Below are 27,286 nucleotides of genomic sequence, written 5' to 3' on the forward strand. Positions count from 1 at the left end.
CCATTTGTCTTCCAACCCAACACTTTTGAGCCACCTTTAAAAGTCTTTTTGTACATTAACCACCCTTGTAAGACCATGATTCTTATGCGAGACACCATCAAAATTCATTTTCCATCCTACTAAAATAGTTGTCATTTATTTTTTTTCGTATTTTTCTTATATATGATCAACCCTTTCAAGCAGATGCTCATTGTCTTGTTTTAGTACATGATGAATATCTTCAAATATCATGATATTGCAACATATCATAGTGAAATAGAAAAAAAAATTGAATTTAAATTGACTATTGAAATATAAAAATATTTTATGAAATTGAATCTTTTAAAAATGATATATAAAACAAAATACTAAAAATAAAATACTAATTATAATGAAAAATAAATATTTTAAATTAATTCAAATAAAAATAAAATAAATATAAACGAAATAAAAATTATGAACTGAATTTAATAGAAATCATGTAGGTAGATGTATACATTATTGCATTAGGACTTTCCTATGAAAGTGCTAGAAAATTGTTGGCATTGAGCACGCGTATGCTAACTTTGTCAGTACACTAAGAAGACACAACGTTCGGCATAACTTAATGCATAATTTTTCCAAATTCAAGGCATCGTCTTGAGGCCCGAATTCGACCAAAAGACGACATTTATGATCAACCCCTGGAGACAAACCGGTGGAACTTTCAAAGCTATTTCTGATTAGCCGTTTCTCCCAATGTTTCACCCCCTCAAGCATTTGTAAATGTAAAAGTTGCCATATATGTAGCTTTTCTTCTCGTGATATCCTACAGAAAACATCAAAACCTCTTTTGGGTTTGCTCAGATCTGAGCTTTCAGCCATGGGCTTCTTCAAATTCCTTGCAGTTGTATGCGTCTACCTGCAGGTAATGTCAGTATTTTGGATAACCAACATACCCACTTGCTCTGCAGAGATCAGGGACTCTAAAATAGATTCAGATTCAAGACCCATGATTTTGTTTGAAAAATTTGGCTTCACCCACCGTGGCCATGTACAGATTTTGGTGTCTGACGTTTTTTTCAAGGCCACCCAAGCAGCCCCTGATCTGGACCCCTCTCAAATGGGTTTCTTTTTGTTAACAGACGAGGGCCTGGTGCAGGTCCTCGTTGAATTAGAGCAGGAAACCCATTACTGTGTCTTTAGCAGCCATTTCATCAAGCCTTTGTTTAACTTCAAGCAGCAGGATGCATCACTGAATTATAATTATTCATATCCCATTACAGATCCCAATGAATACAGCCTGTTTTTCGCAAATTGTCATCATCAATACCAGGTTTCAATGAATGTGCATACTGAAATGTACAACATGGAGGGTGATGTGAAAGATTTCCTTCCTGCAGGTCAGACCCAGTTGCCCAAACTCTACTTTTGCTTTTTTTTGCTGTACCTTGCTTTTCTTGGACTTTGGATTTATGTGTGCGTGAAACAGAGGCTTACAGTGCATAGGATACACGTTCTTATGTGTGCACTGCTCTTGTTAAAAGCCCTCAATTTGGTCTGTGAGGCCGAGGACAAGTCATATGTTAAGACGTATGGGACTGCCCATGGTTGGGACATTGCATTCTATATTTTTGGGTTCTTTAAGGGCATCATGCTTTTTACCTTGATAGTCCTGATTGGAACAGGATGGTCTTTTCTGAAACCCTACCTCCAAGAAAGAGAGAAGAAGGTTCTTATGATTGTGATCCCTTTGCAAGTCTTTGCCAACATTGCCAGCATAGTTATCGACGAGACAGGTCCGTCTACAAAGGATTGGTTTACATGGCAACAAGCTTTTTTGCTCATTGATATTATTTGCTGCTGTGCAATCATTTTCCCAATAGTTTGGTCAATTAAAACACTCAGAGAGACATCCAAGACTGATGGGAAGGCTGCTAGGAATTTGGCGAAACTGACGCTTTTCAGGCAATTCTACATTGTGGTTGTGAGTTACTTATATTTCACCCGAATTGTCGTTTATGCACTCACCACAGTCACAGCTTACAAATACAAATGGGTGAGCAATTGCGCAGAGGAGGCTGTAAGTCTTGCCTTCTACATTTTCATATTCTACAAATTTCAGCCCGTAGACAAGAATCCTTACTTCGTTATTGACGACGAAGAAGAGGAGGCTGTAGCCTTGGCCACCCTCCGGGATGAAGATTTTGATATTTAGTTAGATAAGTGAGGAATTTTAACACAATTCATTTACTAGGCAATGGCTGTCAAATGCTCAGTCAAACACTTATTTCCGATTTTGTGTTTGTGTGAATATCAAGCATGAACAATCTTTAACAGGTAAGCTGAGTCATGCTGTGTCTCTTTCTCTTGTTTGGAAAGACTTTGACGTCTTTTTTATTAAGGTAAACATTTGTAAATCTATATTTCTGCATGGATATGATACATTTTTATGTCTCATTGTTTGATCTGAAAATCGAAGGAATTTGCATGTGCTTCAATTCCAGTTTATTTATTTATTTTCATTTATGCACTTTTGAACTTCTACGTTAATGAATTGAGATTGATGTTTGGATAGGAAAACTGTTTTTGTAGCTCAATTTGAATTTACATAATTGGGTGGGGAGTTTTATGCTCATTCATGTCATATGGTGATTCTAAATGTTACTGAAAATATGTGATGTGGTGCTATAGTTGTTACTTAACCTTTCCTATTGTGTTTCATCATGTGCCCTCAACTAATAATTATACTTACCACATATTTCCCAAGAAAACTTAGTTATATAACTATATTTCTTTAGCCATAGATAAAATATACAATCTTAAGTAGATAAGAACACTAATCAGAGAGTAGGAAGCATTTAACATGTGAATTTTGACTCTAGATACAAAATAGCTAAGTTACTGGTTTCAGTATGGGTGTAGGTACGGGTACCAGAACTTGGTATGGCGATATGACTATTTTTTTCTTTGGGTATGGGTAATGTTCAAAATTATGAATTATAAGAAAATACTTGCTCATAATTGCCAATAAATAGATTATTTAAATACGCTTGTATTCATACTTTGCAAAAATGAAGATAGTAAATACTCAAGTCTCAAAATGTCATCACACAATGAAAATTCAAAATTACAATCAATATTTAATAGTCTTCATATACATCTTCACAAAAGCATCAAGGTCAACACCTGGTTCAATTTCGTTTGAACCATAGTCAATTGGAGTGTCACTCCCTCCAGCTATGTCACGTGCAGAAGCTGCCTCATCTATAGAGACTTTATTATAACTATAGAAACAAACAAAGTGACTATAAAGCATCGAAGTCAACATTTGGTTTGATTTGATTTGAACCACAATGAGTTACAATGCCACTTCCAATAGCCATGTACTCTACAAGTTGCCTCATTTAAAGCTATCTTTTGGCAAGTTTTGCAACAATAATTACTATGCCGACACACTCAAGAATTAGATCCCAATTCCTTGTCACCACCTCATTGTAATCAAGTTTCTTATGTGACAAGAGATCTTAATAACTAGGAGAGGACTAGTAGTGGAGACTTCAATGGGGTCGAGGGGTAACATCCTTCATGGGGATTTTGGGGCAATGCTCCCTATAGGGTCAAGGGGCAGCACTCCTCATAGGGTTTGGGGGTAATGCCCCCAATGGAGTTGAGAGACAGTGCCCCTTGTGGGTTTTAGGGGCAGCTGCACAAATTAAGTCCTTTGAAACCACACAAACCTTCATGAAATTATGAATCCAAGCACCTAATTATTTTTTGGGTAGCCATTGTGTCCCCTTGGGTTTGGCCTAGGTTTGGTCGAGTCCCTCTCGAGGAACTCAAGGTGCTTGTGAGGGACCTTGGGCGAGCCTAGTGAGGAACTGGCTTGTCAAAATAGTTTTCACTTCTAACAAATGAATCAGTAAAAAAAACAATTGATGTTGAATCTACACCTACACATCAAGAATCAAATCACTAAGTTACATCCATAGAAAGCAAAAATTCTATCATTGTTATGGATCTAGTCTAGTCTCTATTGAGTTCTGGTGTCGAAGTACCTTATGGGAGAGATTTATCATTTAAATTTCTAGAACAAGCATAAAGTAGGCACTAGGGTCCAAACTATAAAATATGTTATCGGTTTTGGTATGGATCCTAGTTTGGGTTCATGGACCCAACAAATTGTTTTTTGGGTTGGGTTTGTTTTGAGTTTGTTCGTACAAAAACAAAGTAAGAATCATATATATGTAGCCTAAAAGCATGAATTAAGATTAGAATATCGCATAGTTAAATAAGCAACAAAACCACCATTAACTTGAATGTTATTTAAACATAAATGATAAACATTATAAAATATTCATAATTGAAATTTCAAGTTTCAATATTAAAAGAATAATATCAAGCTCAACAATTAGTTTTAAAATCATCATATAGATTGTCCAAATCATCAATATCATCATCATCATTGACATTAGATGATGTAGGAACATTGGATGAACCACAAGTAGTGCTACTGCCCACCTGCACTAAAAGTGTGTTGGCTTTCGAATCCTCAAGTTCAATATGTTAAGAAGTGGAAGCATTTGAGCTAGTATGCTTTGGCTCTATAACCAACAATTTCTTGTCCCCTTCCTTATAGCCATCTTGTTTGAGCCAAAAAAGGTGCAAGTTGGAATGTATATACACTAAGCTCTCAACCATTTTTGAGGGCAATCTATGGTGTTTGATTTAGTGGATGAAAGAATATGCACTCCAATTCCTTATGAATATAGATTAACTAGCAACCTATGAAGACATTGATCAAGGGCTGGTTTTTAGCATCTTTCCACCCATTGCAAACAATGGACACCTTTGTCTTGACCCATGAATCTTTTATGGGCTTTTACAAACTTGATGTCTTTTTGCATTGCCTATGCCCTTGTACCCTCGTGGAGTCTCATTAATTTTTATCACCATTTTTTGATTATATGGTGAACCAACAACATTGAATGCCAATCCATTTGCATAAGTCAATCTTGCTATGTGTGATTGGCAATGTGTCGAGTCTCATTTTGAAACGCAGTTTCCAAGGGTCCTTTTGGTCTTTTGTTTGTAGTGGATTCTTCACTTCTAAGAGTGGCAAAAAATGGGTGGTTCTCCACCACAACATTGGGATTAGATCAGGGCATTGGGGGCTACATTCCCGTTGACCTTCTTTTTGATAAGGGATGACTTGCTTTATGGCCTTTTAGTTCATTTGCTTGCTCTTGCTTCATAATATATGCTATCAATTGCTTCGATGGCACAGGTGCACCATTTTTTTCAAGGAAAACTTTGATGCCTTGTCCGTACATTCCACACAAATGGGCTTTCATTGGACTATATGAACTTGAAATCTAACATCGCATCTTTGGCAAATTCAAATATAGCCCCCACCATTTGAAACCGGTTATATCATATCAACATACTTCCATAGAGGAGAACCCAGGTTTGTCTTGAATTTAGGTTGAGCAATGGAGTTAGAATTAGCAGCCATTGTGATTCCTATGACAAGAAATTTTATAAACAACACATTCAAAACAAATAAATTTTTTAAAACAAAAGATAGATTTATAAAACTTAGCTCTTATGATACATTCATAGAAGAATGAAAGAAATTTTGAAAAACAAAACAAAGAGTTTGTTTCATATTCGTAAAACAAAAATTAAGGGGAAAAAAGGAAAAAACTTACCTCTATGCAAAAATATCCTTTTATGGTCTTCTTGGCAGCCAATGGACACTTGCAAATAAGTAGGAATGGCAATCCAATTATTGTGGAACCTTCAAAGATCAATCTTCAGCTCCCTTTGTTGATTCAACAAGCAAAAATGAACGTTCAGCCTCTTGAAATGATACTTATTTTTTGCAATAGAAATGAGCTAAGACGAACTTGTTTGTGTTTGATATGTACTAGAAGTGACTTTTAGGGTTTAAAATCTTTTTTAAGGTACCTAGATCAAAGTCAAAAAATTAATAAAATAAAAGTAAAACATTGCATGGGATAGATGGGTTTGCTTGGGTTCCCCTGGATTCATCCTAAACAAACCCAACCTAAAAATTGTGGATTTTGTCCTGATTCGTAGCTGGATTGGACCAAATCATGGATTCAGTTTTAATTGGACCTGGATCTGGCTGGTCTGTAGGTGGATCTGGTTCAAACCAGACCCAGATCGGCTGGTCTGAAGGCAAACAGAATCCATTATCTGGTCTGGCCTGCATGCAGATCTGTTTCAAATCGGACTCAGATTTGTCTGATCTGCAGGTGGATCTGGTAACATAGAATATACATAGTAATTATGGCTGCCACTCTATATTCCCGCTATTTAATAGGCACCCATTTTTGGTCAGCTGGTTTGGTGACAATGCTACGAGTTCGTCTTGTAATTTAGTAGCCTAAGCCCTTTCACATTTAAATTCAACAAGTTTATTGAATAGTATTTTCACTATTTTTTTGGTTTCTTGGTCCATTTTTCAGGTTTCTTCATGAATAGGTGGCTCATTTTTCTCTAATGATAGTTTTTATAGACCAGGCTTGTTAATTGGCATTGGGTTCTGTTGATGGATAGCTTCGGTCGGATCCTCTGAGCCGACTATACCATCAAATGTGTGAAGGGCCTTTTCTGCCTTACACATTTAAATATGTTCGATTTATATGTGTCCGATTTTCATATTGAAACCGTTGGATCTGCCACCTTGGAAGATGTGTAATTATAATGTAATCTTTCACTAACAAAAAGACGTGTTGGTTAAGATATATCTGATCACTAATGAAGAGGCATAATTGTTAATTAGAAGCAGACTCTTGAAGGATCGTGTTGTTTGGCATCACCAATACGTGGGTATATAGTTCGTGTTCCCTTTCACTTCCAAGGCAATTGAATTAACATCACAGCAGTCCGACTTTTCTCTATCTTCAGCGATTCATATCAAGCAGATCGTGTTCCTTCTCTTGCAGATTGGAGTGCATACATTCTACAGCAGTTCACATCATTCATTCTGCCGTCCGTTGATATTCATCTACAGCAGTTGGTGAATTAACCAAGGAAGACCGAGTCTTACAGCAGATCGTAGATTCTCTATTGTGGATTGTTATCATTCCTATATAGCCTCAAGAGTGAAGCCAATTCATTGTAAAGACATCTATTATATTGATAAATACAATAAGGAACATTATTGCTGGGTTTTTCACCTTCAAGAGGAAGGTTTTCCCAGGATAATATCGGCGCATTTGTGTTTGATTTGTTGCCTATCTAATCTGATCATTAAAAATTTAACAGGTTCATCCATCTTGCAAGGATAAAAGGATGGTTGAGTGGACTAAACCTGAAGAGGGATGGATTAAAATAACTTTGATGGAGTGTCCAAGGGTAACTCAGGACCGTCAGGGGCCAGATGTGTTGCTCGAGATTGGTCTGGGAATATTCTTGCATTGAGTGCTTAGAAGCTCGAAGATGGGACCAATAATGAAGCTGAAGTGAAAGCTGCTTTGCTCGCCGTAAACATGGCGAGCAATTTATCGGTTTCAAAGATTCACTTGGAGGGGGATTCACAAATAATTATTAATGCAATAATCAAAGGGGAAATGCGTCCAAGGGGTCGAGCTTAGTTGGTTAAAGCATTGAGTTCTCAATGTGGAGACCCAAGTTCAATTCCCATGAGGGACACCTTTGTGTAGAATTCTAAGTTGTGACTCTTGGTCTTCCATTGGTTGTTTAAAGTGGATTTCTAAGTTGTGACCCTTGGTCTTCCAATTGTTGTTTCTAGTTTGTTGCTCGAAAGGAGCTAGTATTTGTAATAAGTTTGCTCGAAAGGAGCTGGTATTTGTAATAAGTTTGTAACGTGGATGCTCAAATGAGCAAAAAATGAGCTTTGTGATTCTATGATACTTAATACAGAAAAGGGGAAATGCAGGTGTGGAAATTAAATAAATTTATTAAAATAATTAGAGACAAATTTAATTCCTTTCAAAATTTCAAAACAACACATACACTACGAGAGGGAAATGAAGTGACAGATATTTTGTCTAAGTGGGCAGCTGCATTTATGGCTGGCAAGGATGTGGAGATATGGGAAGATTTGTGGGAGGTGGATTTTGAGGATGGAGAAGTATGGTGTGCAAAAAATACACAATGAGAAGACAATCCATTGAATGTGATGAATCTCCCGAGACAATTGATTCGTGTGGGAGAGTTTTTATGAAGGTGGAAAGTTGGCATTCACACCACAATTTGGAAGTGGCGGTTGCAAAGGATAGAGAGAAATTTGTGCAGAATGGAGGCCAATTTCTCCCTGCAAGCAAAGAAGCAGATGTTTGCATTTTGGGGGAAAATTACTAATGACAGAATGAAGAACATTTTTAAGATAGAGGACTTGATGTTTCTTTAGGTGCAAAAAATACACAATGAGAAGACGATCCATTGAATGTGATGAAACTCCCGAGACAATTGATTCGTGTGGGAGAGTTTTTATGAAGGTGGAAAGTTGGCATTCACACCACAATTTGGAAGTGGCGGTTGTGAAGGATAGAGAGAAATTTGTGCAGAATGGAGGCCAATTTTTCCCTGCAAGCAGAGAAGCAGATGTTTGCATTTTGGAGGAAAATTACCAATGACAGGATGGAGAACATTTTTAAGATAGAGGACCCGATGTTTCTTCAGGTAGTGAAAATGATGTTGGATGAGGAGTTCTCAGCAGTGGATTACAAATATAGGATGAATATTGATGTGTCAATGTTTCTGGTGTGGTGTTTAGAATTGGGCAGCAAGGACGAAGCACGTTGGCTTATGAAGGAGTGTGTCAAAGATGAATGGTGTTGGGGAGTTGGCGCGTTCATTGCTATTGCCAGACTGGGAGAGGGTTTCGTGGCACTCGCAAAAGATTGGCTTCACATAGCAGATTTCACTCCTCTGCTCTGCCCCTTCTTAATTTGGAGCGCATTGTGTGATAAAGAAGACTGTCGTGCAGAGGCACAAATTGGGTGGAATTTCTTAAAGGAATACCTGCAAGACAAGGAAGCAGAGGAGAGGGCTGGAGGCAACGAGGGGAAGTTGTCAGGGAGGTAGTGGCTGAAGTTTGACAAGAAATACTATTGGGACACTCAAACACAAATGAAGAAGAAGAAAAAAGGAAATTAGAATGTTTTTGTTAATAATTAGTGGTAGAATCTGTAAATTTTGTTTGGGTGGGTAGTAGTATCTTGGTCCGTGGTAGCAGTAGAAATTTTGTTGATAGTGAAACTCTGATGATACTGTGGATAGTCGCATTTTTTGTATAGATGGAATGATGGTGGATGGACAAAACTGAAAACATTATACTGTTTATTTTTTGACAAGTAATACAAATCAAACCTTTTACTGATAAAAAAAAAGTTTCTATAGACCACTTCAAAGAACAGATGATCAATAGGAGAGCTAACTTGATACCTAAATTGGCAGTTTTTTCAATATAAACTTGCCTGTGTAGAAAATTCATTCATTTATCTTGCTAAGATCTGATTCTTGAGCAATGACCGCGTATTTTGGTGTTGTCATGATATCGGACTCAAAAAGATGCTAAGGCATAGAATTATTATGAGCATTAACTGATCTGAAATCATAATAAGCATATTTGAAGTGCTTTGTCCTAAAGCAATTGGAGTACTAGGTATTGAAGTGTTTATAGACCTTACTTTACAATTATAGCGGCAAGATTATGGTGCATGAGTGTGGGGCTATGTGGGGTGCAGATATGCAGCACCCTTTGTTCATCAAAACCTGGATGCGTGGGTGCAATTCTATGGGGTATGTTGGGTGTGAAGTTGATCCCCTAAAACGTGTGTACATGTGATGTCCCCATTTGGAATTACCCTAGATTTTGCCCTAGTGCGTGGGTGCAATTCTATGGGGTATGCTGGGTGTGAAGTTGATCACCTAAAACATGCACACATGTGATGTCCCCATTTGGGATTACCCTAGATTTTGCCCTAGAATCATAAATTAAGTAAAAAAGGAATGAGGTATATTAAAGAAATACAAAATTACCAACTTTAAATCCTGATTTTGAGCCTGCAGCCAAGTTAGTTATCATTCTAATATCCATGAAAGATTGGAAAATATATAATCGATAATACCTAATCACCATTGCAAATTACATAATGTGCAGGTGGGATTCAATAAGACTTTCCCTAACAACCCATCCACATTATGAAGTTCCTTGGGAAATCATATAAGGCGTCTTGAGCCTATCCCTTCTCATCAAGCCCAAGAGCACAGAATGACACCGGCCATTTGGCCTCCTGGCCCCACCCGTGGTTGGCATACTTGACGGAACTCAGTGCTACTTGCTTCCTTGTTATGTATTTCATTCTCCCCTCCATAATGGGATGGTCGGTTGGATAAATTATTAAGGAATCTTTAATATAATTTATTATACATGAATTTCAGAGTAGTAAGAATTGAAATATATAAATATATGTTAGCTGCAATATGTTAATTACTTATCATTCCTACATATTATTAAGTGGAAGACATGATAACAAATTAGCAAGATAAGTGTTCTATGCATTATGCATCATACCAAGCACCTATCAAAGTCTACTGGCTATCCTTTGATTAATTCTGAAATCAGATAACGAGTTGGGATTGATTGACTTGCTTATCCTTTTCTGACGTTGATGCCAATATTGGCTTGCCTTATATACTTTCTCAATTGGAATGCAGAGTCATGTCCTCTCCCAAAACACAACCGTTCCCCAAAGCTGTGTCCTTTCATACTATCCCATGCCTCTTCCTTATATTGCTGTTCTGTTAATATGCTCTAATTATTCAAATTGCCCATTATATAAAGGGTATTGCCAATTCAAAGTCTCATTCCTTTGCTCGTTCCTCCCTTCCCAGGCAAACAATTATTAACCAATATGCTGATTAATGGATCAGGCTGTTCTCTTCGAAAATTGTGAAGTCTTACAGAGTAAGACAATTTTCTGAATTTCTTTAATTAGGATATTGACGATGAATGTGTTATAATTGGGGTTATGAAAGTGAAGAGTGTAATCCTGACGGGGGCATGACAGTCTGCCCTTCCCGAGATTGCCTGTCCTCAAGCAATTTTAAATTTGGATGATAAAGAAAATCGATCACACAATTCACTACCGTTGCACTACTCTGATATTATCATAAGTTAATTTGAACAGCTTAATAAGGGTATTAAAATTTTGCAAGGGTTGTAATTTTAAGACAGGTTTTCTCTCATCTTTCCTTTCTCATTACTTGAAAATGTAAATGATTGATTTGGATTGACCCAATGTATACACATCATCTCGGATATCTCTCTGAGTTAACACAAGAACATATATTAAGATGAGCATTAGAAGAATGACACACATCTATTTGATGTTCCTCTCGATTGTGTTGCTTTAGTGGACAATCTTTTGATGTGCACAACCTTTCATCGTAGACATAAGTGGCTAATACTTGCTTTCTTTCTGCTTAATGTAAAGTTGTCTATAACTCAAGACGAAGTGTTTGTTGAGGTGATAAGTTTAGACATTTATGGTGTCTTCCATGTAAAAGTTCATATAACACAATATTTAGGATAGATGTTTTACACATTGTATGGTGTATAAACATTATACTTGAGAAAGATGTCATTTGATAGAGCATAGGCCTTGATACAATGAAATCGACCTTTTGGAGATATGATATGCTAGTTCTTATCTGTTAAGGACATGGCCACATACTGAGCATAACTTGTAAACTCCATAGGATTGCGTTTTGATTTGTTAGTCTTGTTTGTTCATATGACAGTTTGGTGTCAAGTAAGAAAAGTTTTTGATGGTTAAAGTATATTATGGATTATCGAAATTAATGGGCAACAGTAGTCAAGTCATCTGACAAATTTATGATAAATGGTATGATTTTCATTGATTTCTAAAATGAGAGAGTAAACTTGTTTAGTCATACATCAAATTCATCATCTTGAACTCGATCAATCAATGATATATGTCCATAGGCAAGGATTTCTGGTGTTGTGATAGATCCCCTAAATTGAAATGTGTGCCTTAGAGGATGGTACTGTTATAATGATTTCAAGACCATTGCCCGGGACTAGTGCCTTGCTATTATTTCTGTTTGACAATGTAAGCATCAAGAGATCTTATGCTGAGCATTTTCACAATTGATAAGCATAAAGTAATCATAGGCACACATGGAGTAGACATGCTGGAGACACATCAGGTATGAACCAAACATGGAGCATACACATGAAAACACAAAGCATACACATAAATATATGCAGACACAAAACCAAACACCTATCAAAGTCTACTGGCTATCCTTTGATTAATTCTGAAATCAGATATCCAGTTGGGATCGATTGACTTGCTTATCCTTTTCTGATTCCCCTCTTTTGATTCCAATATTGGCTTGCCTTACATACTTCCTCAATTGGAATGAAGAGTCACATCCTCTCCCAAAAACACAACCGTTCCCCATATCTGTGTCCTTTCATACTATCCCGTGCCTCTTCCTTATATCGCTGATTTGTTAATATGCTCTAATTATATAAATTGCCGATGATATGAAGGGTATTACCAATTCGAAGTCTCATTCGTCTCCTCCCAGGCAAACGATTATTAACCAATATGCTGATTAATGGATCAAGCTGTTCTCTTTAAAAATTGTGAAGTCTTACAGATTAGAACAATTTTCTGAGTTTATTTAATTAGGATAGTGACGATGAATGTGTTATAGCCGGGGTCATGACAGTGAAGAATGTAATCCGGATGGGGGCATGACAGTACATTGTAAATATTAAAACTGAAGCATAAGAACATTGTAGAACTTAAAAAATGCATATTTTATAAGTTAATGCATTGATGTATGTAATTAATTTGTTCTGTATGCATCAACACACTTCAAAGTCCTCTTGAGAACCACACTTTGAAATCGTTAAATCACAAGAGTGTTAGTTGAAAATGTACTGCACATGTAATGATCATCTGTAATGTAATATAAACAGCACTATGCATAGAGCTTTTGAATTTTAACAAATATGCATCTTGACATTTCATTTGAACTTCTCAGTTTTTTGCTATGATGGGATTAAAAAAATCACTTTTCATATTCTATAGATTAATGTTGATGTATGTAATTAATTTGTTCTTTATGCATCAATACACTTCAAAGTCCTCTAAGGATAGCACTTTGGAATGATTAAATCCCAATAGTGTCAGTTGAAAATGCACTGCACATGTAATGATCATCTGTAATGTACTGTAAACAGTACTATGCATAGAGCTTTTAAGTTTTTTACCAAAATATACATTTTGACATTTCTTTTGACCTCAGTTTTTTGTAATGATTTTTGAATGGGACAATTTAGATCTGGTTTACACATCGGGTGCATCTGCAGTGCAGATTTGGATAGGTTTCTCATCTCTGACCCATGTTCTGGGTACATGTGCATCTTGTGTATCATCAAAATTTTTGGTTGAGTACGTGCACACAGACAATCATTTGTAGTGCCATGGCAGTCATCATATACACTTATTAAGATACTAACTGCTCTCTTAGAGAATGATACACACTGCATTTTGGATAGATGAGAAACCTAGAGATAGATTAAGAGACTGAAAGTAAGGGATCAAAAGAGGCAGAAAATTTGAAAAATTCAGATTAAGGAGTAAAAGAGATAGATGAGAAACTTTAGATAAAAGTTCCTTAGAAGAAGCAGAATGTGGATGAATCAGTCAAAGAAAATGAGATAAAGAATGTAGAAGAGAAAGCTGGTGAGCAGAAAGAACCAAATACAAATATTGGATAGAATTATAATGTGGAATCAGAATTACCAAAGAAGGAAGACAATCCATAGTTGGATGGTCTAAAACAGAAATAGCGACCTATGAAAATGTTAGATCTTGCTGTTGGAACTTTGGCAGTAATACACAAGTTCTTGTTTTGCATCTCATTTTACAAAATTGGGCAATAATTTTGGGATAGTGCTCAAATTTAGGTTGTAAAGGTGTTAAGCTTCAAAAGATTGAGATAGTGGTAAATTAGATTGTGTAGGATGTGTTAAGCTTCAAAAGATTGAGATAGTGGTAAATTAGATTGTGTAGGATGTACTTAAAGAAATATCAATTTGTTGATAGATCATAGATTGTTCTGCAACAAAGCAGCATCACTTAAGGAGGTAATGAGTACCTTCTTGAGATTGGTCAGAGATTCAGAGGCCATTAAAGAAACATTTATACATCAGCTACAAGATTAGAAACAAAAATACAGAGTCCATAATAAAAATCAGTGGCAATATTTCTGGAGTTGACTGTGTAATATTTTTTAGCATTAACATCTTGGATCATACTCCATAATCCATCATCAGGATGAGATAACCAGAGAAGATAAAATGATGGATCATGGAGTATGTTCTGAAATCTTGACGATAAAAAATATTACATAGTTAAATTGAGAAATATTGGCAAACTGAAATATACAGAGACTCCTGTTTCAGGAAATCTCTATCATTCTTTGGAGCGTAAAGACAGAAACAGTTAAATTTCAACAGGCCGAAGAGTAGGTATTGGGATTATTAAGACAAGTGTATTATTGGAGTTAAGACTTATGATCGAGTGGTCAATAACACAGCCATTAGAAGGGCAAACCTGAGGATGTCATCCTCTGAAAGCAGACCATTTTGTGAACAAGAAAGTTATGAAGGCACCAGTAAATCATATAAAAACTGATTTTTCCTTTTAGTTTTAAATTTAAAAGTTGTCTTTGTTAATAGATTTGAAGAAATTGGAGAATCGGATATATCCAAGGCTCAAGGTTTTGACAAAAGTATGGTTTGAGTTGTTAAGCGGGGATCACAAAATTGGAAGTGCATAGGATATTATGACGTGAAGATGCAATTGCTGCTGCCTCTAACGTAAAAAGGTTGTATAACTTCTAAGATGAGATTTGCAAGGAACCTCAGAATCAGGATGATATGAAGACAAAGATAGAGAATGGCTATAATGTATAATAATTAAAAGGGCATACCTCAGGATGTAATCCTCTAAAAGCAGACCACTTTGCGAACAAGAAAGCTATGAAGGCACTAGAAATTATATAAAAACTGATTTTAGTTTTAAATTCAAAAGCTATCTTGATTAATAGATTTAAAGAACTTGGAGAAATGAATATATCCAAGTCTCAAGGATTTGACAATAGTATGGTTTGAGTTCTTAAGCAGGGATCACAAAATTGGAAGTACATAGGATATTATGACGTGAAGATGCAATTGCTGCTGACTCTTACGTAAAAAGGTTGTATAACTTCTAAGATGAGCTTTGTAAGGAACCTCAGTATTAGGATGATATGAAGACAAAGATAGAGCTTGGCTATAATCTATAATAATTTGTTGGATTCTGCTACTAGCTAATAAGGTACAGAGGATGTCTAAGGACAATGTTGCACATTCTGAGATTTTGACTTTTTTGTGGGAAAAAATAATAAGAGTGAGGGAATCAATCTGGAACAATGTTAAGGTCACTCTCCTTTAGCAGTAGAGAATAGGAACCTGCCGATCCGCACAATTTTAGAGACCCATTTTGGGTACAGGAGGGATTTAATTTTTCTGTTTGCTTCTGGAGGAAGCAAGAATTGTAAGTCTTCGGGAATTTTGTATGTTGATTTATCCATTAAATATTGATGACTGTAAATTTACATCTTTGTTCTAAAACAAAGCAATGCTATCATCTGGATTGGTATACTGCTTGCACCAACATCAGAAGACTATAATCCTCTGGGCGCTATTGTAAATGAGTTGTGACCTTTGTAAACAAGGTGATTGGCAATGTATGATGCTAAGTCAATTGAGGAGGCAAGACAGGATGAATATTGAAGTTTAGCTTTGTATGAGTGTAGTCATGTCGCAGTCTCATTGTTTATGGCGTGCTTGCAATTCTGTGAAATGTTATACTGAATTATGCAGTAAGTAGCAGTATACATGATAGAAGAGTTAACCAACATAATGTTACAATCTAGGAATAATAAATAATATGAATATATACAATGAATTAAGAATCACTGCTGAAAATATTAACAAACATGGGTAAGATAGTTTAGGTGAATTGACATATCCTTTTTTAGATCATACCCATCGGTTGGAATGAGAGTTGATTGAGTAGTTTTCCAACGAACATTTATTTGAGCAGCACTGTGATAGAACTCATGTTTAGTATTGAGTATGAATAACTTGCAAGTTTTTTGGTCTATTCATTGTATTGTTCTATGGTCTTGTTAAAATTTCATCCTATCTTGGACTGCTTTGAGCTTCATCTTTGGATATATTAAGATTTGTCACCTCTTCATTAGCTGTATCTTCCTCCTAGATATTTATAAATAATATTTTTATGCCTATGTTCAAGGATGATAATTGGTACTTGGGATTAGGTTGGTTTCAAATTAACCGTCAACATCAGTAAGCCACTCATGAATGATTGATTTCAGTCACCGACAACATTCTGTAAAATACATTTAATCCCTGCAAAGACAATTCACATGAAGCCAAAAATCCTTCAATATTTTCTTTTATCCGCTACCAAACTGAACTCTATTTCTTATGTTGTAATTGTTCTGAAAAAAGTTTATGTGGTTAGCAACAGGTGAGGAATGATCTTGTGATACCTTTATAAATGTAGAATTGGGCGCAAACTCAAAGTATATGTAAATCTATTAAAAAATTAGACCACTTGAAAAATATACCATCTGTCCTCTTGAATCCTTTCTGGTTCTTGCTGAATGGTACCTATGCTTGTGCCTCCCATTTAGTTAGAAACGTTTACATCCTTTGGGTTTATCCTACTAGCTAGGTAGACACTTATAATACTATGTATTTGCAATGGTTTTTTAACTTCTTTTTGGGTTTTGTTGGGCGTATATCTGAATCTTACAGACCTACTTTGGTTATCTGCTAAGATTAATATAAATTATCCCTCTTTTTTTCCTTTTTTTCTTACAAGTTTTAATTTAGTTGGGCATTTGTCTGAGTCATTGCAATTGTGATAATTTTCTTTTCCTTGTGGTAGTTAAAGGAGCTTTATGTTAGTACAGTTCGAGGTCAACTAGTTGAAGATTTCTGTTGATTAAATGAATCACCTAAAAAAATGAACCAGCTGTCCTCGAGTCCTTTCTGGTTCTTGCTGCATAACATCAACACTTTCACCTCCCAGTTTACTTTTTTGCGCTTTGGGTTCACCCCATTAGCTTGGTAGAAATTTCTATACCGTGTCTTAGCTTTGTTTTTAAGCCTCTTTTTAGCTTTGTTAGGTGTATTTTTGAGCCCTACTGACCCGACCTAGCTTGGTTACACGTGGGCATTAATACAAATTGTATATATATATATTTGTGATATTTCTCACGTCATACTTAAATTGGTATTTGTCTGGGTCATTGCAATTTTGATAGTTTTCTTTTTCTTGAGATAGTTGAACGAGATTTATGAGAGTTAGCTTTACTCTTTCTGCTATTTAATAAACTTCTATGGGTTAATTAGTTGTATGTCAGTGTTGGTTAACTGAATCCTTGTCAGTCCATCAAATATTTATGTTGGGAAATAGAATTTCAATTAAAAATCAAATCACATGCAGAAAGGGAATAAGTTCTAAAGGGAAAACAACTACAAATAGGCCTCTAGGCCTTAGAAATATCATATGTTGGGAATCTACGTTGCATGGAACACCTCCTACCCATCATTTCTCTCTTGAAAATATCTGGTTCTGAAACACACATCCCCATCCTTGGGAGAATTGTTTCCAAAATGACAGAAATGGTGGCTTGTTCCCGAAAAGGGCTTAGAAATGACACTTGTATTTCTGGACCACAATGAAATACCCTCGCATTGCCAAATTTTTATGCATGCTGGTTTCATTAATTAGCAATATGCTTTTGTCAATATAGCCAACGGATTAATTCTTACATTTGCTTTTCTTCTGCTTTACCTGTTTGCGTCTTTTGTAAATACATTTAAACTTGTTTAGAATCAACTAAAAAATCACTTAGTCCAGACTCCAGACCAATTAAGCAAAATTTTTAGCAAGGGTCAGAAAAAACTAAGCCTATGGTCTATGGTCTGAAAGATCCATGAAATTTTAAAACCTTTGGCAAGAGTTTACTGCTTTCCATCTTAGGGCGAGTACCTGAAAACAGCAAACAACTGATGGTTGTGTAGTGTTCAAAAGTGGTCTACAATAATTAGATCTACTGGGTCTAATTTTATATTAAAGTTGTACAGCTAAAAAAACAGATTTACATGGATATCAGATTTTGTGCACTTTCAAGAGTGGGCAAAGGTGAACATAAGAAGTAAAATGCATTTTCATCTGCACACATGTTCTTGAAGTGCCACTGAAGCTCCAATCTGCAAACAATTAGGCGCTTGCCAAAAGGTATGTGAATTACAAAAGGAATAAAATCCTAAACTTCATGCCAACCATTGTAGATGCAAAATGCTTGTCTTAGTGCTCCTTATTAGAATATATTACAGTTAAGTCATGTGGAGCTTATAATTCTCCGCATTCCCGCACAAGGTACAAAGGTTGCACATTTCTGTACAATTGAATTGGGTTTTTAAAATTAAAAAATTTCCTTTCAAGTCCAGAGTTACCCGGGGACGCGTCCCCGACCTGAAAACCCCCGTCCCCGTCTCGGGGACACTTTGGGGACTTGGGGATGGCTAGGGGATGTTTCCCCCCGTCCCCAAATTGCCCTGTATTTTGAGGGGACGTCCCCGAAATGGGGGGACACCTGCCCTAGCTCTGGGGGACGTCCGTACATCCCGGGGACGGCTGGGGACGGCTGGGACATCCCCAATCCGTCCCGGGAACGGCTAGACGTCCCCCATATCTAAGGCCCTTAAAAAATATTAAAAAAGTTGTATTTTCAATTTTTTATTTAAATTTTCTAATATAGGCCCTTTATTAATTCAAATTGTTATTAAAAATAAAAAAAATAAAAAAGATAACATTAACTAAATTTTAAGTTTATTAATTTAATTCATAATTTTGACAATGAAACTATATGGCAGCAGTGTAGCCTTTGGGCATTTTGACATAGAGCTTAGAAAATCGCCAAACTCGGCGAGTCAATAGAAAAATAACACCCAACGCCTTTATTAAAAAATAAGTTTTTTTGGCCTAGCGGGCCGCTGCCCCTTAACCCCGCCCTGTATCGCGACAGGGAGCGCACAAGGGGCGATGCCCCTTGACCCCACCTTGGGGGCGCTGCCCCCAAACCCCCATTGAAAAATATGGGGGGAAACTGCGTCGATAGAAGTAGGGAAAATTTAACCTCCGAGTCTATTGATATGCATATTGACAATGTGAATGAATTGAAATTCTGATTTATGAATGCATAATTGCATATTGTCTATTGAGTATTAACAATGTTGTATGTTCAGAATTTACATTCTAAAATGTTTTCAACTTTTCATAGTATCATACACATGCTATATCCATGTTTTATTGTTTTCATATGAATATAATGTATGTATGCATGCTTTATCCATGTTTTCATATGAACATTTAGAATTTTGAAATTTTCCTATATATTTTAAATTTTTCCTATATTTTATATAGCCGTTCCCTTTGCCGTCCCCCGCCGTCCCCAAATTTGGCAAAAAAATTTGCCGTCCCGGAAACACGTCCCACCGTCCCCTGCTGTCCCTGTCCCGGAAACTCGGGGTAACTTTGCTTTCAACCGAATAGTTGAAAACAGGTTTCCTCAATTAATTGAAATACTGTGTTAAATCTACATGCAAACTATAGGTAAAATAATTTGAAAATAGAGAAGATAAAGTATTAGAAAGCTGTTTGGAAACACTGTTTCATTCAGAATATTCTGATCACTGTATGTCGGCATTGAGTTGCTATTTTGAATGTGCAAATGCAATGCAAGCCAGAAGGATAGCTAGAGTGAAGAGAATAGCTGCTAGGAATAGCTTAAATGGGATGGCAAAAGTTGTTTTAAGTATGGAAAATGACTTTTAATGTCGCCAAGCCAACAGGGGCAGTCATATTGGGCACGTTGGCCTATTTTGTGTTGCACAATGCTTTTACATTTAACTTCAGAGAAACAATAGATTAGAGCTCTTCATCAAAACATATAAAAAGGAACAGCATCCTTGGATATTTATTAAAAAATGAACAAAATTTAAAGGTTGTGTTTTGGGTCACTATTAACTGAGATATTAATTTGGTAAATGAGATTCACCATGTGGAAACAACAAGGATTTCATTTAATTCGTCTTACCAGAGCCTTTACGACGAAGTTCTATATTTAGAAATTAAAGAGCAGCATATGCTTTGTGCAATGCTACTTTTTCTTAAGTAGAAACTTCGATTTAATACATTATAGTTAATTTTGTATGATAGTGGATTTTATTAGTATTGTTATCTAAATTTGAAGATTGTGAAGTATATTTATAATATAAATATAAATACACAAACATGCAGATTAATCAATATTTATCAGCTTAAGACACTCTCATATTAAGATCACCATTATTAATATATAAAGTGATATCCAAAAATATGAAATATTATTTAAAGGGTTAAACAAATATTTTGTTTGGTACTTATTTAAATCAAAGCACTTGGAAATGTTAATCCCACCTTAGAAAGATGTTAGTGGTTTTGGTCCTCATGGTTTTGGCATGCTCTAGGAGTAAACAATTCTTATTCAAAACAAATGTAATAGAGCAACCATTGAACATGCACAACACATGCAATAGAACAATTGGTCAACATATACAACAAAGCAATCGTTTGACAAGTCTTGGTCAAGACAATTTGAAGTGTACTTGGTATCATGAGTTGGACATACTTTGTGTGCCTCTTCCCTAATGCCCATAGTTGACGAAACCATCATCTTCTTTGGGTGATCCCCAAGCCTTTTATAACTCTTACATAAATGCTTTATATGACCTTGTAAGGGGTGGTTTTCAAACCATTACACTCTTTGACAAAAGGTGGTCTTTCATGATTATTTATTAAATACAATTATTCTTCCCTTTTATTAATTCTCATTTCAATCAAATGGTCATAATTTTTCTCTCCTCTTATCCTAAATGTTTATTTCATGCAAAAATGTCTTTCTTTTTCATTTTGGAGAAGTATCCTTATAACATCTCTTGTAATTTAGTAGTTGTTCTTAATAGCATGAGATGTATGTGCATCACAACTCAATAAACACATAATCAAGAAATACAAATAGTGACTATGAATACATTCATTCTTTATGTAGTATTGTCAATATCAAAACATTTCTATTTTATTTTCTTTTCATCTATACATTTTTAATTTTATAGTTCTTTCAATAATTCCATTTGCTTTCATTTTAAATTCACAAGTCCATTCAATAATTACTTATGCAATCAAAATTAAAACACACACACACACACACACACACACACACACACACATTTGTTATGAAATATATAATGAATTAGCAATGGAAGAGCTAATGATAATCCATATGTTTAATCTTTAAAAATAAAATAAAATAAAATCTTGTATCTTTCAACTTTATCGTTTTTCTCACTCATTTAACCCTTTTAGTTAATACAAATGTCTCAATATTTTATGTGTATCTTCAACAAAAAATCTATAAAAGTATTGTTATGTGATCACTCAACAATGACCTAGTGATTGACATGCATACTTCATATATCTTTTCTATTCAATACTTTATGAAAGACACGAACAAAGTTATTGGGTTGATCAAGTCCAAATATAAAATATAATATAACAAAAAGATGGTGCATGTACCAAAAATATTCCTCTCAATCAACCTTTAATCAACGTCATCATCAATTAATTCTCATTAATTATTTATAATCAGATATCCCATTTATTAATTAATATCATCATCATCATCATCATCATCATCATCATCATCATCATCCCATTTTCAAGTTCTTTAGCATTGCAGTTGTCGCTGACTTTTTGGGTTTGTGTTAGCTTATTCAGAGGGGTAATTTGATATTACTAGCGAGCTGAGATGGTTTAGAGGAATAGCATAATGCTTTCAAATGTTATTTTTGGCTTATGGTTTGAGCTCCAAGATTCTTGGAGAGCGCATCTATTTTTAGTAGGTCACCCAATCGGGTCCGTTTATCATCTTTCATCATCGGGATCACTCCTATGCAGTCCGATTTCAATTCCAATGCTTTTCGACCATTGTCACTAATTGGGTGTATTATTTATCTATATTTGATTTATTTCACTAAGGTTGTCATTTTAATTAAAATAATTTATCGGGCACCTCAGTGTTTATAGCTCACTGGGAAGAGAACAAAGAGTTTTAAATATTGAGACATTTAAAAGCAACTTTTAAGTGTCATAAATGTTTAAAAAGTAAATTAAATCACTTTTTGGAGTTAAAAGGCTTAATAAATTAATAAAGTGATTTTAAAAGAGAGTTTTTTGTAAGTTCCCTAGAAGGCTTATAAAAAGGTGAATTGAGAGCTCATTTGACACGTTGAGTTTGGATTTTGATATTGCTTCTATTTGGAGGAAATTACTTCTTCATCTTTGGCTTGTGAGGATGAAAACCCTTGCACACAACATTCTCTATGTTGTTGAGAGATACAATCTAGAGAATACTTGGTGATTTTATTTAGAGGTCACAACTAGGCTCATTGGAGAAGATCTACATTTCAATTTTGGAGAGTTTATTGAATATTTGATTGATAGAGATCGATTTGGAAGGTGATTTGGAAGGTTTTGTTGTTGTTCATTGCTGGTTATACTTCCTAATGTTAGTAGCACCATTTCAAGAATTTTGATGTGAGGGTTTTATGGTAGAAGATTGGTCTTTGAGGGTTTAAATCTGCATTCTTGGTGTTTATTATTTGCTGTTAATCAGTTCAAGTTTCTGGACATTGTAGTTGCTGGTCATTACTGTAGCAAACCTTTATTTCGTCAAATCAGCAAATGGGTATGTCGAAATAGATATGTAATATCGTTTTATGATCTGGGTTGCTCTTACATTTGATAGATTTTGTAAATTTAGTGCAAATTAATTTGAATTTTTTCAACTACTTGTATTTTTAAGTTTCTTTAATTTTCTGATTTGTTCCTTTATAAAAAAAATACTTTATTATCTACACTTAATTTTGGCAACTCAAATCCATTGCTAAAACACTCAAAAAATTAAAAAAAACAAACAAAAAATCAAAATACAACTGAGGCTGCATATTACACATCAATTGTCGTTAATTATTTATCAATAATTAGTTATCCAATTTATTAATTAATATTATTGATCACATTGTAAATTTATTATCGTTATTAATTTTATCCATTTTTAATAATTTTTATTTATCCATTTATTTTATTATTCAACCAAATATAAATTAATTTCCATTTTTCAATTTTTTCTATTTTTTCAAATCAGTTAACTCAATCTTGTTTTAGAATATTCTTTTTTCATTCATCAATAAATTCAGTATTCAAATGAAAATGTATTCACAATTATCTATCAATCAATCTAAATAATTCGATATTATCTTCTCTCAATTCGAAAAGGTGATTTTCTATTTATTAGTTGAGTTGTTTGGTCAATTAGTTCAATTAATTAAAGTCCTTGATCTCATTCTCATTTCTAAATAGATTTTTCTTTCAGTCAAAATCTTTGTAGTTTTCATACATTTTTCTTCATTTCCATCTTCCTTTTGATATTTATTTATTCTTTTGAGACATCATCCATGCAGTTTATGCACTAATCTCTTGGAGGCATTAACCATCTCATTTTTAAATTTTTTTTATTTTACTCAATTGAGGCATATCACTATTTTCTTCATCTCTTTTAATTTTTCTTCTTATTGACTTTTTTTTTTTAAATAATATAATTTCAAACATTACTTAAAAAGGGGCAATATTTTGACACTAAAAATATTCCTCTTAGCATTGACATTAATTTATTGTTGTTTTATTCATTAATCTTCAAACATGTCAATTTATTACCATCAATTATCATTAATTACCACATTGATAATCATTTGTCACATCACATTATTTATTAATTAATCATAATTTTATTTACCTATTTAATTACATAATATTTTATTATTTGATTAAATGAAAACTAATTATCCATTTTGAATTTAATTTTTTATATTTTTGTATCATTAGTCAACTCCTCCATTAAATAACTCGATCTAATTTTAGAAGCTTCTTGGTCAATCATTAGTTAAATTTGTTTTCAAAGAAAATTTCAATCTCACATTTATCCAATTATCAAATTAGATAATTTTGTATTATCCTCTCATTAGTTTGAAAGGGTGACTTTTTATTTTCCAATTGACTTGACTCCATAACCACTCTGGTTAACTCACCCGTTTGATCTCATCTTCATCTCTAAGCAAATTTTTCATTGGAAAGTATAAATATAATCATATTTTCCATTGTTTTCATGGTCATATATCTAATGCAATTACATTTTGTTGGAATCCATCCTCATTCGAATCTAGTGTTATGCTACCAAGATTTGCATCCACATTCCAAACAAAAGGAAATAGACTTATTTATTTGTAGGTTTACATTGAAGTAGTTAAATGAGGCTTATAATTTAATTTCAATTTGTGCTTCCAAGTTGGTTTGATTTATTGTCAGATGAATCTAACGTGTATACACTAACCTTGGATCTAATATGTCATCTATGAGTGTGTTTTTTTTTTGTCTTATAGGGTGTAAGATTTTGAATTGGTTCTAAGAATAATCTTTTTTATGGAAGTGTTTTGGGTCAAACAAATGTTAGGGTTGTGTTGGGTGCACAAGATTTTCAACATATAACTAATAATCTCTTGGGGGCATTTATCATTTCACCTTTTCAATTTTTATTTCTTACTCTACTAAGACATCATCATTTTTTTCTCTTATAAATTTTCTTAGCTACTTTTTTTTTTCGAAATAATATTATTTTAAAAATTGCTTCAAAGAGGGGCAAAATGTAGACACTAAAAAATTCCTCTTAGCATCGACATTAATTTGTTATCATTTTATTTATTAATTTTCAAACACATTAATTTATTACCATCAATTATGATTAATTATAACATTAATAATCCTTTTTCACATCACACATTATTTATTAATTAATCATAATTTTCATTTAACCATTTAATTACATAATATTTTATTATTTAATTAAATGAGAACTAATGATACATTTTGCATTAAAATGTATATTTTTGTATCATTAGTCAATTCCTCCCTTCATCAATTAACTCATTTTGATTTTAGAAGCTTCATTGTCAATCATTAGTCAAACTCTGTTTTCAAACAAAAATTTGATCCTCACATTTATCTAATGATCAAATTAGATAATTTTGTATTATCCTCTTATTAGTTTGAATGGTCAAATTTTCTAGATGGGTCGAATCCACAACTACTCTAGTTATCTTAGGCGTTTGATCTCATCCTCATCTCTTACTAGATTTTTTCTTGGAAAGTTAATAAATATGATCATATCTTTCATTGTTTTCATGATCATCTATCTCAAGTCTTAATGCACTTACATTTTGTCAAAATCCACCCTCATTCAAATATAGTGTTATGCTACTAAGATTTGTTGTAAGTTAATGAGTCATCTTCGCCACAACAGGTTAGTCAATGTACCCAATTACTTTCATCATATGTTTACTAGAATGGTTGTTGAATATATATGGTAAAAAGGAGCTTGTTTTCCAAACTTTTGAATATTAGATGGAAGAAATTTAGAGAGTCAATATACAAAATAGGCTATTGAGGAATGTTCCAATTTTTTTTGATAATAAGAATGAAGAGTTTGATAGGATTGAGGTGGAAGGAGAACAAACAATGGGTGCACAAGAAGTTGAAAACCTCGTAGGAAATGCATCACGAAATAATGAGGGCAACCTAATACCTCCTGCTTCACCTACTTAAAGCCCTAGGGAACCAAAGAAGGAAAAATTGGAAGTATAGCTTAGCAGTGACAATGAGCCATTGATCTTACTCATAGAATCAATAAAGTCACTTGTAGCTTCTGGCAAAACCCCTATTTCATCCTCAACACAAAACTAGGTACACCTCCAACTCCACTTGTAATGAGAAAAAGGAAAGAATCTTCCTCCTCTTCAATAATGAAATGTACTTGAAACAAAGGATTGGAAGAAAAATTGAAAAAACTCGTGTCAAAAAAACAAAAGTCTATGGAGGAGTCTAGGAGGGTATTGTAGACACCTAAAAATGTCTCATCGATTTCACACTAATTACTCTTGTTATTGATTAAATAATTCTTTAATTCTTTAATTAAATGAATTAATCTCATTCTTCTAAATTCATATTTCTTCACCATCTTACTAATTATTCAATTTCTATTTCTATCCTCATCAATTAATCGCTTAAACCCTTTTCTTAATATTAATTAAACACTTATTATTTAATTAATTGTGATTTAATTCCTTTAATTGAATAATCTTTATTATTTAATTAAATTAAATTTCTAAATAATTAAATAATTTCTTTAAATTATTTAATTAACTAATTTATTCTTCTAATTCAAATTCAAATTCACATTCTTTCAATTTCATCTAATTTCGTTACATGTACATTTCAATTTCATGATTTCAAAAATCAAATTGAATTCCTATATCAGGTTTGCAAGAATTCAAAGATCAAGTTGAATTTAAATAAAATCAAAATTCAATTAACATTCAATTACCAAATTGAGTTTTTAAATCAAGTTCTAAATATATTCAAATATTAAATTGAACAATCAAAATTCAATCACATGCAAAGATTAAATTGAATTTCTAAATCAAGTTCAAAAGCATGCAGGATGGAATTGAATTTCAATAAAATATCCTACATCACATGCTAAATTAATAATTAATTGATCAATTCAATTAATTGATTAATTAAAGTATTCCTTCAAATTCTCTTCAATCATTTATTTCTATCTTCTAATTTTTTTTCTTTTCCAAAAAATATTCAATCAGTCATGTGAGGCCCTACCTCGAGCCCGTCATATCACTTCATTGATTTTCATGATAGACTTATTATTTGATACACTATTTTGATGCATTATGGATTTAGATACTATTTGACAGGTGATTTGATATCATTGGATATGATGTATTCCATCTTATGTTGATTTAAGTACTTATGTGATGATGATATGATACATTTATACATGTCTTATGAAAAATTGATTTATATGATGCTTATGATGATGCAATTGAGTAATTGATTCCATATGGATTTGCTAGGAAAAATGTTAATTGGATACTATCTCTATTACTCTTTGATTTGGATCAATTGATGAGATG

At 33.9% G+C, this 27,286-nt stretch overlaps 1 protein-coding gene across 1 annotated transcript; it reads left to right on the top strand.

Moving 5' to 3' along the window:
* Positions 1-573: 573 nt before the first annotated feature.
* Positions 574-2,418, top strand: LOC131042898 (protein CANDIDATE G-PROTEIN COUPLED RECEPTOR 7). The gene has a single exon (XM_057976227.2). It carries the CDS (start codon positions 842-844, stop codon positions 2,174-2,176), a length of 1,335 nt encoding a protein of 444 aa, XP_057832210.1. The 5' UTR covers positions 574-841; the 3' UTR covers positions 2,177-2,418.
* The last annotated feature ends 24,868 nt before the right edge of the window (positions 2,419-27,286 follow it).

This window comes from Cryptomeria japonica, chromosome 1 (genome assembly GCF_030272615.1).
Source record: "Cryptomeria japonica chromosome 1, Sugi_1.0, whole genome shotgun sequence".
Lineage (NCBI taxonomy): Eukaryota > Viridiplantae > Streptophyta > Pinopsida > Cupressales > Cupressaceae > Cryptomeria > Cryptomeria japonica.

Excerpts from the sequence above, each read along its gene's own strand:
- LOC131042898 (XM_057976227.2), top strand. The coding sequence starts at position 842 with ATGGGCTTCTTCAAATTCCTTGCAGTTGTATGCGTCTACCTGCAGGTA.